The sequence below is a fragment of the Larus michahellis genome, chromosome 3 (assembly GCF_964199755.1).
Source record: "Larus michahellis chromosome 3, bLarMic1.1, whole genome shotgun sequence".
Lineage (NCBI taxonomy): Eukaryota > Metazoa > Chordata > Aves > Charadriiformes > Laridae > Larus > Larus michahellis.
Window position 1 is genome coordinate 99,548,714 of NC_133898.1, and position 14,086 is coordinate 99,562,799.

General features: G+C 37.4%; 1 protein-coding gene across 2 annotated transcripts in view; it reads left to right on the plus strand.

Moving 5' to 3' along the window:
- LMBRD1 (LMBR1 domain containing 1) overlaps positions 1 to 14,086 on the plus strand; it is an 81,765-nt gene that overhangs the window by 52,388 nt on the left and 15,291 nt on the right. For both annotated transcript variants that reach the window (XM_074581457.1, XM_074581458.1), the window contains exons 10-14: positions 2,504 to 2,568; positions 3,329 to 3,431; positions 4,603 to 4,707; positions 5,906 to 6,055; positions 13,153 to 13,228. In XM_074581457.1, coding sequence (XP_074437558.1) covers positions 2,504 to 2,568; positions 3,329 to 3,431; positions 4,603 to 4,707; positions 5,906 to 6,055; positions 13,153 to 13,228 — 499 coding nt within the window. The remainder of the gene's footprint in view (positions 1 to 2,503; positions 2,569 to 3,328; positions 3,432 to 4,602; positions 4,708 to 5,905; positions 6,056 to 13,152; positions 13,229 to 14,086) is intronic.

A 14,086-nucleotide genomic window follows, 5' to 3' on the forward strand; every position in this document is an offset into this window, starting at 1 on the left:
CCTTTCTACTGGCCATGGCAATGAAGTAATGCAAGCTTCAGACTCTGGGTCTTAATTGTTTTTAAATGTCTGTTTCCTGTATGGCTAATATCTAGTGGGAGTTAGCTGTGGTGAGGTAAAATTTAATACACTTAAACATGTGGAAATGCACAAGTTAATACTTACTTCGATATTAATCTGTAAATCTGTACCTAATGAGGCCTACATAATTTGAGTTGTTTTATAAGCAATGTTCTAATATTTGAGTTTGCAGACAGAAGCTTATCTTCAGTAGTTAATGAGCAATAATAGCATTATAACTCTGAACATCTTTAATGAGCAGCTGCAATAAAGTTCTTAACCTTTTCAAGATGTCTGTGTGCCAAGTTTTAAGGTTAATAAAATAATTTAAGAGTAGCAATGAGACTCCCTCATTCATGTGGAAGACCATGCATTGTGTTCCTGCATATAGAATTTGGAAATTCTAAGTTGTCTCAGGTTTAACAGTCTGAAAACATTATTGTTTTGGTAAGTTCAGCATGCTTATCTGAGCATGTTCTGTGACTAGGGTCACAGAAAAATGAAGTGATCCTGTTGGAGCTGTAACCGAATGGGTTTGCTATAGAGGCTCACTTTTGTGCACCATCCCCTAACCTGCCCCACACTCCAAAGAAAGGTTGGTAAGGGAGAACCTACCAAAGAAGTGGAGAATGACTTACTGAACTAGCTTGCAGCTTAGGAAGAAATAATAGGAGGTATTCTTGTTGAGGACAGTTTAGAGAATGAAGTCGCTGGCTCAAGTGCTGTATTTGGTAGAATCATAGAATCATTTAGGTTGGAAAAGACCCTTGGGATCATCGAGTAGGCATATAAAAACTTTCCTGTGTTTTAATTAAGATCTTAAGGAGCAACCTTATTTCTCTGAATCTACTTGATTCAGCCTGTTCATAGAAGAATAGAAAGAAATTTCTAAAGATTAAAAAGTGAGAAGGAAATCGGGGAAAAAAATGTACAAGTATCAGAATGCTACTTTCAGTTCTGTTGCTAAGTTGCCTGAATTATTCCTGTTTAAAATAAGCTTTTCATACTTTGACTGTATTCAGGGACTAAATCTTCTAGTTTAAGCTCTTTGCTTATTTTAATCTAGCCCTTAAACTGAAAAATCTGACTGCAGAAACACATCTTAACTGCTGGTATCTTCATTTACTCCTGGCTGCCTTGGTTTAGCCAAGAAATTCTATTCTTATTTTGTACATCAGGCAGTTCCATATTAGTGTGCGAAAGCTTACCAAAAAAAAGCCTGCTGTTGCTGATTTTAAAAAACAGCAGCAGTATCTGATTTAAATATAGTGATCCTTAAATGTTTTACCTGTACTTAATCTATGCTTATGACTTGCTGGCTAAAAAAACACAGCTGTTATACTTGTTTAGGTTTAAAATTCTTGAGTAAGGTGTGCACTGCAAAAGGAGGTTGTGGGGCAAATGACTCTCCTAGAGCAGCTGAAGTGGTATGGAAGCTCTTCTAGAACCCGCACCAGAAGAGACCTTTACCTGGTGGTTGTGTTATGGTTGTAGTAATCTCATCTTATTTTAATCACTTGTGGATATATAGTGTTTTTGAATAGTATTATTTAAGTAACACTTACTTGAGTTTCAAGAAAATCTAGATATTTTTCCTACTACTTTAGTGTTCATAAGCATCCTTTTTTTCCTAGTCCATTCTCAAGTCTTCACATCACTTCAAAGTTAAATTTCTAGGTGACTTAAACCTTTGAGTCAAAATACTTTGTAAAGTTGATGACTTCTATAACTTGAACCTTGAAAAATGCTTTGAAATACTCAATACTGATGAGTAACTGAGAGGACTTGCAGGCAGAAGCAAAAAAAAAGTAGACCTGGTGTTTGGGCTTGGTTACTGAGTTTTACATTGCTCACTCCAAATGATTTGGTCACTGAGTGTTTGAGTAGTGCTACAGAAGGAAGCTGTCACTCGGGAAAGGTGAGATGTTCCTTGTAAGCTGTGCCCAGGTTACCTCCTGTTGGAAGGTGAACACACAGGTATAGTACTCTAGTTTTCCTTAGTCAAATGCATGTATACAGTTAGGGTTTTCCAGTTAATACGGTGAGTACAGATTGTGCCTTCTGATAAATGCTGTTTTCATTTAATGTAACATTTCATCTGTGTTTTTCATGACACTTGACTTGCAGGTAGGCTTCTGTATTGCACTATAGCATGTGATATTCTTTAATGCTTGATTCTGAGCTTAGCGTATCCACCAGGCAAAGAGGTGGTTATCATTTAGATGATCAACTTCTTAAACGCTTGACATAAACCCTGTTTAACAGAATAAACATTTTGTTAGCACTTCTCTCAAGTATTTGCCAAAAAGTTAGTGTTTCAGGTGTGTTTGAGTTCTGAGGTGGTCTAAGATCATTAGTCCTTTGTTGAAACTTAGACAAGTCTTCACTTCTTGTACCAACTGCAAGGACTTGCAGTTAAATTGTAATAAATCTTTACTTGTAGATTGTGTGGGGAGTATTCTTCATCATCGTGGCACTGCTCTTCACTGTCTCTCTATTCTTGTCAAAGTAAGTATATTTCAGCACTTTTCTTAACCACTTAAACTGCATAGTTTCTGCACTAACATCAAATTCAGGGGTGGCTTGCTCCAAGAGTCAGACCACTTCTTTTCTATGCTACGTTTCTGTAACTAGAGATGCATTTCTCATTGTAATAGTACATATTGAAACTGAACAAAATGTGCTAAAGCAGATTCAAAAACAGACACAGTTCAGCTTGATTGACTGCTGCTGAAAACAGTTCTCATTCAGTAGAGAAATTAAGCATACATGTTAAGGAAGTTTAATTCAGACTACAGAATTATTCTGATTGCTTGAATGAATCTTAATGCATGTAGGTACTTCTTGGGCTGGGTAACAGGTGCTTAAATTCTTGCAGTAAATGACATGTATAATCCATTATGATGTGCAGTACATTGTAATTGTTTCATGGTGTTGAAAGCAATATAGCCAGCTGCAAGTCTGGTGGATTTCAATGAAGATTGACACTAACCAGAGGTCTCAAATGTTGCATTTTTAATTTTTCAGACTGTGCAAATAAGGTCTATGACCCAAACTAGGGAAAAGCTGAAATGCAGAAATCAATATAGCTTTTCATAGGACAAGTGCAATGAGTGTGGTAAAACAGAGTGTGTGTCTATATAGATATGAAAAAGTTGTCAGTCTCTGTGCTTATTTCAGCTTTTCTTGAGCTGTGTTTTTAAATTAAACTGAAGACAAAGCTCTGGGAGAACCAAAGTACTTACCCAATTTTTCTTAATTACTGTAGCTTAGACAAAGCTCTGCATTCAGCTGGCTTCGACTCGGGATTTATAATTTTAGGAACTAATCTGACCAATCCATTGAATATGCTGTTACCTGTTCTTCAAACAGTAAGTAAAAAAAAAAAATCGGTGATATACCTAAGTAAGGATGTTTCTCTCTTCTGGTAAGCTGCTAAAAGGCAAACTACACTTCTCCCCAAGTAATTTGTTAAAACAAAATTGTCTAGATGTGTGTTCTGTAAAAGCAAGGCAGCTTCCATCTAACAATTTTTTTTTTAGTTATTAGATACTGATATGAAAATCTTGGGTGGATGGAAGCCAGTTGCTGGAGGAAGGTGGTGTGTGAAACTAACTTTCCTCTGAGAACATAGTGGCAATGAAGAATGACACCACTTGTAGTTATGCACAGAATAAAAGCAACTTTCTCCCATGCCCTACCTACATTCTAGTTTGTGTACTTGGTAGTTTATCCCCCGTAAGTGCAGTAAATGCTCTTTTTCACTTTTTAATGTGCTTATTGCACCTTGAAAGATGTTACACTCTATGCAGTTCTGTATGTTATATTAATGTATTAGTCTTTGGAACAAACACTACATAAGAACAAACATCTGTTAACTTCAGTAGGTTGGAAGGCAACAAGGCCACATCTGAATTTGGGAAGCAGTCATGGCTAAGCTAAGAAAAAGAAAAGCCTTAATGTAAGATAGTGCTTTACTCTCCCCTGCCTGAGTTCTTTCCATATTTTTGGTATAGCGGGTTGGCACAATGCATTGCTTCCCCATGGTTTCTAAAACAATTGAACACCTAAGCTTGCAGTTTACTGAGAAAAATAGTGTTCAGCAGCAGTATTATCTCAAGCTGTTATTAATGTAAATATAAAAATAAAGTTTTATATGCAAATATGTTCAGAAATACTTGCAAATAGAATGCCTATACAGTCCTAAAATGATTGTTGCCACTGAGGACTTTCTTTTAAGTGTGCTCTCAGAACAGAATTAAGTATTTCTTGGCCTAAAAACGTATAATGCTTCAAAATTCAGGCAAGCTTTATATTTAGAAAAATGCTTAGTTGCTTTCCCAAACTAATTGTATAAGCTTTATTAGCAGCAAGCTATATTAGCTGGCTCCAAATACAGCTATGTAAAACCTTAAATGGAAGGACTCTTAGTACCTCAGATGTTCTAAGTAGAAACTGCTTATTGAGCTTTAAGTGGGGAAGAGCTTGTTTTCTAATTTGAATGTTATCTTGTCTTTTTAACTGGTTGTGTTCTTGTTTTAGGTTTTTCCACTTGATTATATTCTTATTACAACTATTGTTATGTATTTTATCTTCACTTCAATGGCAGGAATTCGAAATATGGGTATATGGTTCTTCTGGATAAGGGTAAATATGACTTAATAGTTCAGTTTATAATGCTCAGTAAGATGTTTAACAAATATGTGATATTAAATATACTAATAAATAGTCATTATTTATGTACTGTTTCATAACTACTGGATCTTGCAAATAGCATTGTCTGTATCTCTGAGTGTTAGAAGCCCATTGTACAATTTTCACTGTGTTTGAAAGGTGTCCATTTTGCTTCAGTTACCAGAGCAAAACTGATGTTTTACTTTAAGTAATAGTCAGTTGACTCTTTCAAGGGTTTCATCAGTGTCACTTCGGCTTCTGACTTTTCTAAGTTAAAGCCATATGATTCTGATATACTGGAAGTATTAGTGAATTTTATGGTCAAAATCTGAAATGTGCATGCAGTCAGTGGTGCTTGACTTACTTTTTAGGTGGCAAGCAAGTTTTAGCTTGATAAGAGATGAAGTGCAGTGATATGCCATGTGTAAATGATGCAAATATATTACTGTATTTGAGAAAGCAGCTTTGTATCCAACAAGATGCTGTTCATGCCTATGATGCTTGGTTAAATATATCCCTGCTTCTGTTCCTACTTCCCCTTTAATACTGTCACCTTTTCATCTGGTGACACACCAAAATTCTCAATAGTGACCCTGAGTCCTTGCAGTGAGTTGTGAGATTAGCTGTTGGTTTTGATCTTCCATCATTTACCCCTCAGCTGTGAGCTTCTTTACCCTAATATGGTAATCTAGCTGAGCCTTTGGGGATTTCAGAATACAGTAGTATCTATAGGGTGACAGCGAGGCATTATATAACTTCTTGCAGAGTGAAGTGGAAAAGATGCCAACATATGCTCCTGTAACTCCCTCCTCTGTTTCTAGATCTCATAGAGGTGATAGATGGCACCTCACCTTGACCGAAGCAGACAATATTCTTTGACAAACCAAGGCACAGTTTGTTATCAGTGATAGCCGACAGAATTTAAATCTTGCTACTAACTGCTGCTTTATAAATGTTCGGGGTCACTAATAGAAACAACAATAATTTGGTTCAATAGCTGTGCTTTGAAATTCAGGTAAATACACCTGAAAACCTGCTTTGACTCATTGGAATCAAGTTGCCAGAGGATAATTTTTAGCAGCCTCACCCTTTTGTCAGAATTAGAGGATTTTAAATGTATTCAGAAAAAAAACTTCATCATGCTAATATTTGTATGTTTTCTGGTTTTTAGCTTTATAAAATCAGGCGAGGAAAAACTCGACCTCAAGCGCTCCTGTTTCTCTGTATGATACTTCTGTTGATAGTTCTTCATACAAGTTACATGATCTACAGTCTTGCCCCCCAGTATGTAATGTATGGAAGCCAAAAATACCTGGTACAGGTGAGATTTAATACCTTTTTTTAAACAAAAATATTCTTACCTGCTGTATGAAAAATGTACTGTTTACAGTGACTTTTAAAGCCAGGCCTCTTGTCAGTTTTGAAGACTCTTTTGTAGCTAGTTTTTTTTAACTACTAGTAGGTCTCTTGATGATACACAAGCCAGAAACTGGTTGTACTATATATAAAATTCCTTAATTACTAGATCATCATCAATGTAAAACTTTGAGTATTGCTTTACTGCTTTTGATAAGACAGCTGCTAGCTTCCACTAGGCTTTGTACTGGTACGCTTAGGTTGATCAGTGACTGCAGTGAGGGTTAGTTTTAGTGTGTAAGGCTGTCTGTAGACTGAAAGCAATGTTGTTCCACAGTTGATAGTTCTTATGTGTTTTTTTTGTGAGGAACAACAAAGATAGCATGGTACAGTAGAGAATAATAATCAGAACGAAGCTGAGTAGGTGCTAATTAATCACATTTCAGATGTTTTGGACTCTCCAACTTCATGAAACTCATTGTAGTTCTGGTTCTGTAAAATTTTCTACAGAATTAAGTAGTTAACATTAGTCTCTGCTTTTGTTATTGCACCTTTCTGTACTTCAAGGTATTTTGGGCTTTTTAAAGTCTTTCATCTTCTGTACCCGGTGGCTTTAATTCTTGTATTTCCTCTTAGTTTGAGTGGAAGCCTGCATATTTATCAGGAAGTTCAAAGTCACATATAAGCATCTTGAGGGGGTTTATGGGCAGCTGTTTACCAAGATTTGGTATCCTACAGAGGTAGATTTTGTTAGATCTGATCTTGTTAATGCAGACAACTGACTAGGTCATGAACTGGTTACTCATATTCAGGCCCAGGGAAGTCCAAATCCCTTGGTGTGCTGTTTGGGCTTTAAGTAGAAGTTTCACAAAGACAAAACAGTTGAGCCAGAGTGGTTGAGAGAAGGGGCTTAAATGAGGCTGGAGTAACCGGGTGCTGCTTTGAGCATTTGGAATACTTCATTTAGTTTTCCAGAAGGCTGCATCTCTGGGAGGAGAACATGCTGCTTTATAATCACCCACCAGCCTTCTTCAGCTGAAAATATTTAGTAAAATGTGTAACTTACCACTATCAATTCTTTCAAGTTTAATTACAAGGAGAAATTGAAGTTGAAGTAGTGTTGAACATGCTAGAGAAGAGGAACCTGATCATCTTAAATGTGTTGAATGGATGTGGTAGAATTACAGAATCACAGAATGGTAGGGTTGGAAGGCACCTCTGGAGATCATCTAGTCCAACCCCTCTGCCAGAGCAGGGTCACCTAGAGCAGGTTGCACAGGAACACATCCAGGTGGGTTTTGAATGTCTCCAGAGAAGGAGACTCCACCTCTCTGGGCAGCCTGTTCCAGGGCTCTGCCACCCTCAAAATAAAAAAGTATTTCCTCATGTTGAGACAGCATTTCCTGTGTTATAGTTTGTGCCCATTGCCCCTTGTCCTATTGCTGGGCACCACTGAAAAGAGTCTGGCCCCATCCTTTTGACATCTGCCCTTTTAGATATTTATAAGCATTGATAAGGTCTGATCTCAGTCACTGTCACTGCAGGAAGCAAAGCATTCAATAAATGCTGCCTTTCTGCTGACTTCACATTTAAGTTGTGTCTGGTAATAGGAGGTTGGTCATGCCAATATCAATCCAAGCACAATAATAGAATCACTGTAGGGGAGTTGAATATTTGGGATTTTGGAAGTCTTATGCATTTTTATTAGATTTTATGCTAGATATAACTAATGCAAAGTAAACATGCTTATGCTCAACTTGTCAGAATTAGGGTAGTAGCAGCAAGTAACTAAGCTGAAAATCAGTTTAGGAAAGAAGTTTGCTTAATGGTAAGTTTACATAGAACTCATGGCATGGTTACTGTGTGCATAGCCTATAACATCATATAGCTATATCTGAATTATGTATGAGCTCCAGTCCCTGCAAAAGGCAGTCTGTCTTTTTAATATCGTTGGCTGATTGTATATCTTTAATTACAGTGCAGAACTATTGTGGGTGGAAGAGTGGGAAGGATAATTTCATTAAGGATCTTATCAAGCTAGTCTTTAAAGCCTTTTGGTGCCCTGAGCAAAGAATCCTTCATGATAAAGCTTGCAGATAACATGGAAGATTGAAGAGAAAAGCAAATAAGACTGTACCTAGCGTTTTGTTTTGCTTTGAAGAAAATAGCAATGTTTCAGTAAAATAAAAGTTGTGTATATTGAGGGGAACAGAAGAACTGGGACGTAAACAGCAAACAAGCAAGTGGTTTTTTTGACAAATAGTATCTGAACATAGATACATAGTTTGTAATGAAAAGGGTCAAGAGAATGGAGCACAGCAGTAAGGAGACCCTTATGTCATTCAAACAGCTACTGAAGTATAGTCCTAGTCAGCACTGCAAGAAGAATTAGCTGGAATGGTTGAGTAGAGCTACAACTTTTCATTTAAAGGACTAAAAAAATGTTATGGTCAAGATAGCCATTCTGGTCTTTAGTTTCTTATGACCCATTTCAAAGAGCTGTGTGTAAAGTGCATAAAGTAACTTGAGTAAAAACTGGTTTTATTGTTAAAATAACATGAAGCATAAAGAGTATGCCGGTAAACCACATCTAGACTTCTCTGGCATACCAAGTAAGTGAAATGTTTTCAGACAATGTCCTCTCAAAGAATCTTTCAGAATGTACCAGACACACTTTCAGTGTCTAACTGGATGGTAAATATTTGTATTTTGAAATGAGGAGAGATGGTGGCTGTGAATGAAGAGGAGTGACAGATTTTTCAGAGGATGTTAGCAGTGGAGACATTCTTAAGAGTTATGAATTGGCTATTATGGAACTGAGGAGTAGCCAGGAACATGCACAGGAACTGGGCAAGTGAAATACATTTTGTGCATATGGCAAGCTTTCTGATGATGGAAGCTGTTCATACCAGTTTGCTTGGACAGTATTTCCTCAGTCACACACCACAGTCAATTTCCTCATTTAAAGTAACACCACTGGTGACCAATGCTACAGAAGCAAGAAATAAATAAGCAATATTTCAAGTCACCTTGGTGGATGAGTGGGCTGATAAACATGTGTCAGAATCTGGTGGCTTATAAAAAGACAGTGTGTGAAGGGAGCACTTACCCCTTTTCTTTGCTCTACAGTAATTCCCAATCTAGTAACCTGTCAAACAAATTTGTAACAAAAATCTACAGTGATGCATTAGACAGGTTAGAATTCTGTTTGAATCTTGAACTGTTTTCTTTGGAGACTGTTCCTCTTGACAAGACTTTTTAACTTTGAAGTGCTGTTGACTTTTCCTGATAACTGAATATGTGTAGAAAAATGGAGCTCTTGTGAGGCAATTAATGTTAGCTAGACCTGGGCTGCTTGATTTGTTTAACTCTTTGACTGTTTGGATGTTCAAAGCATGTGTCCCCAATTAATCGAAAGTGTCTTCAGCTATGATGTCTGTAGGAAACTTTTGAAAGTTTCATTGCCCTTACCAGCTGAGGCCTTACATAGGGCTTTGGTCAACTTGCATAGCTCTGAGGGATGCTTGGTTTCATCTCTTAAGACAGCCTTTAACACTTGCTAAACAGCCATGAGTCTCTTTATAGCCTTTCACAAAGATAGAGTTCTGTCTACATCCAGGCCTTCTCAGCTGTGGAGCAAAACCATAACTTTGCCCATACTTGAAGTGTAACTGCTATTTCGGTTCAATGAAGCCAAGTTTTTTTTCCATTTGTCTGAAAGACAGACCACCACCTGCTGATGTTTCTGCCTAGTGGACCTGTAAGACTTAGCCGTACCAGTCAGGAATTAATGCCAGCATTTGCCATAGATGACACTATTCTCTCCTGGTATCTCTTAGATGGCCAAGCGCACAAACAGATCTTTTAAAGTTCTTGATCCTAAACATAAGCAGAAATAAATCATAAGTGTAACACTGTTACGTAACCCTCTATAGGATAGCTTGTTATTTCCTTAAGTGTCCAAAATGCGTCAGCTCTTGAAGCACACACACTGAGTTACTATACTTGGGTTTGTCTCCTGCTTGTCCTGGAGGCATCCAGCTTTCAACTTTGGACTGGATGTGATAACTGAAACACTAGAATTTTACTCTGACCTACTCATGCTAAAAATAGACAGTCTGAGACTTGAGTACTCTACTGGGTAATGTTAAGCAATCTTTTTTGAGGAATTGTTCCATAGACACATCTCTGCTGTTACTTATGCATCTCTTCCATGTCCAATCATTTTCTCCATGCCCTGTGGTGCAAAAGGGGTTCTATCTCAAGTGTATGTATGCTAATACAGAAGTGTTGAGATAACTGTTAAGGGCAAAGCTCTCATACCTTTTCTGGGAATTCAGCACAACTTGGATGCCTCTGAAATGCCTGAAGGGTTGTGCAGCAGGGGAAACAGAGGAGTTAGAAGTCTGCATGCAGTTGCAGTTTCACTGGGATCAGAGATGTGGTGAAATTGCTCACACAGCTGGAGTGCTGCTGTGGCTGGATGTGGGCTCTGTAAGAGGGCCAGGCTGGGATGACTAATAGGGAGAGTTGACCTTTACGTGAGGGAGCAGTGGGAATCTTTGGAGTTTTGCCTTGGGGTGGATAAACCAGCTAAGTGCTTCTGGGTTAGGATTAGAGGGCAGTTCAGCATGGATGATATTGTCTGCTACAGGCTGCCTGATCAGGAGGAAGTAGTAGATGATCCCTTAAGACACCTGTAAGTAACTTCATATTCAGTTTCTGGTCCTCATAGGAGGCTCGAGCCACCCAGGTATCTGCTGGAAAAGCAACACAGTTGAGCGCAAGGAATCCAGGAGGCTTCTGGAGTGCATTGATGACAACATCCTGCCACAGGCAATCGAGGAGCTGAAATAGGGAGATGCTGTGAAGTGATCAAGGACAGTCTTGTCTGCAGTGAGGATGAGACGGTGAAAGCTGAGGATCCTAAGAAGAGAGCACAGGGCAAATAGGATGTTCACAACCCTGGACTCAGGAGAGCAGATTTTGGCCTGTTCAGGGACCTTCTTGGAAGAGTTCTAGCATGTAGAAACAAATTCTGTGCTGATTAAGGTGTGATTTTTTTTTCTTTAATTTAGTTCACTGGATGAAATGATACTGAACTCTTGATGAGTCTTACCGTAAATATTGTTAGTTGTAGGTTAATCCTTTAATCTAAGTAATGGCTTCCAGTTTATTTATTTTCTGTGTGAGTTAGCTTTGTATAATTCTACTTTTATTTAATACTTAATGTAGTTTGCTTTGTGTAGTGCTACTTTTATAGTAAAGAATCTTAAATTTGGATGCTGGAAACTCTAGCTACATAAAAGTGAAAATGGTGTTCAACTGATAGAGTTAATGAGATTACCGTTCCTCTTAGTATGGCAGATATGGTTCCAATTTTTATTAGGAAGGGTTAATACCATGAAATGCTTTACTTTAAATCTCTGTTTTGGAATATGTTTCATTTCTTCATGTCTGTTTTGTGGAAAGATAGAAAACTTTCAGTGGACTTTTACAAGGTTTTACCTTGTGTAGGAGAGAAGAAAGGATTGCTACAGAGAGAGAGGCTAGGTTTATGGCTTTGAGGTACTTCTCAGTGCCTTGAGCTTGTGGAAAGCATTTAGAGTTGAGTTCAGATATGTGAGAAGTCTTAAATTACAGGAGTGTTCATGGAGAAAAAGTGATATCAGACCTGGAAAAAAGCATAGATATATCAAAGGAAACACGCAGGTCTAGCTATTGTTGCATGTTGCATTTTAAATTCCTACTATTTTTAAATAAAAATGCATAAAGGTAAGGAAGACAAAAAATGTTGAAATGGAAAGATTCTGATTGTTCTGGGCTTTTTGTGTAATTGTACAATGTATAATGCTGCTCTTCTGAAAGAAGCACTCTCTGACTGAGGAGCATAAGCTGCAATGGTGACAGCCAGCTGAAATACCTCCTGGAGCTGGTCTGTTGCTAAACATACACTGAATAATTGAAACTTCATGTCTTCTGTTCTTATCCTATTGTTTCCATCCACACATTGTCCTCTTACTTTTGGTTTCACTTTAGCTTGATTCCTGTGCCTTAACATACTCCTTCTGGATCAGTTTCTTATAAGGTAGTAGTGGTCTCCACGCTTCCATGTGTTTGCATGAAACAAAGTGAACTGTTTGTACAACCTTCTGCTTTTTAGGATAGACACTTAGTTGTTTTTCTTGAATGTTCAGAGTGCAAGCTGAATTTACTTAATATTGATAAACTTTCTCAATTAAGCTGTCAGAGAAACACTTAGGTTTTTGTACTAGCTTGTACTGATTCTTGGAAGGTTTTAAGGGACATGTTTTCTTCAGCCTGAAGGAGAAAAGGTGTTGACCCTTACTGATTTCTTTAGAGGACTTCCTGTTTAGGAAATCACGAGGATGAAAGTATGTACAGTAGAGATGAAAACCTTTGAAGTGAGTTAGTGTGTGAAGAAATCGATGTAGTACAAATTATTTGTGTTGGACTCTGCTAAAATTTTTCACTGATCACTTAAAAGTAAGTGTGGTACATAAAGAGTTCATCTAGTCTCCGAACAGGTCAGTTTTCCAAAGATTTGAGATGTTTAAACAGGAATATTTGGGTTTTCAATAGTTCACTTTGTCATAATTTGTCTTCCTCCACTCTAGCCATCTAAGTATGTTAGATACTACCATCTGGCTTTTAGACCAAAAATATCATTATGCAAGCCTAACAATTCTATGGTGTCTTCATCCCCAGAGCTGAATTCCAGATTCATTTTATGCACAGTTAAAAGGCTTAGTTTCAGAACTGAAGCTTTTATTTTTCATGAGTCTTCAAAAAGAACACCAGCTATTAATTCTTTTAAATGAAAGCATATTTAGAAATGTTCATGTTGTACCACTTATAGCTTACTCCATTTACTGTTCAAAAACAATCTTAAGCCTTTTGAATATTGTAAGACATTTTTCAAAGCCTTTTTTATAAAATTAATAATGTATTGGGAGATGTGCTTGTTTTGGGGACTATCACCGCGTACAGAAGAACATTGCTGGTAGACTAGTGTACTAATTTTCCGTATTTATTATGCAGAGTAATAAGACAATTGATGGCCAGCTGAGGAATGTGACATTTGTATCTAAAGACTGTGATGCAGATGCGCCTGAAGGTAAGATAACTTCTTTAATTTCCTATGTTATATGCACATGCTCAGCTGTAATAAGCAGCTCAATCTCTTCATGGCTTTGACTTGCTTTGGTCTAATATGAAGCTTTGACACAGATGTCCAGAAAACAGCTTGCTTACAGCATATCTCATTCATTTGAAGAAATAACTATTTTTAGTAGAAACAATGTGGAACTAGAATGCTGTTAACTTTAAAATCTCCCATTTGCTTTAACGTGTATGTAGAAGACTTTAAATATAAACCCTATCTGGTGAATAGTTTAGTGTCTGAAGTGTCACTTCGGTGTGTATGTTTATCATACAAACATGTAAAGTATTCAATTTAATTTTGCAATGTACTCAGGAAAACTAAGACCTGAACTTCAGTGCAACTTTCCAGTTCTGCAATTCTTCAATAATGCCACTGAACTTGACATCTTAGCTATTTTTCTGTAATCCTCTTACCTTAGTTTGTCATTCCCTGTAACATCCAGTATAACTCTTGCTCATCTGTGTTATTAACCATACCTTTTTGACCAGTTGTTTGGGCAGACGATGTGTGGTGGATATTCTGGAGCTGTGAGTAGTGACTGGCAAGCAGATGGATAATTGTGGAGCTTTCCTTGACTTTCCATCTATGCAGGCATTAGTGTTGACTTTTTTTTTTTCTGAGAGAATGGTAACATTTTATTTACTCTTTATTCTTCTGTGAAATGTGGCTAAAGCTGGGAATGAGTTTTAGCCTAGTTTCCTTAAAAAAAACTGAGCTAATCGAAATCTTGCTGGATTTGTTTTTTACAGTGTTGTCTTTCCCCTTCCTTTCCCTCTGCATATAAACAATTTTTGTACAGTTTGAATTGCA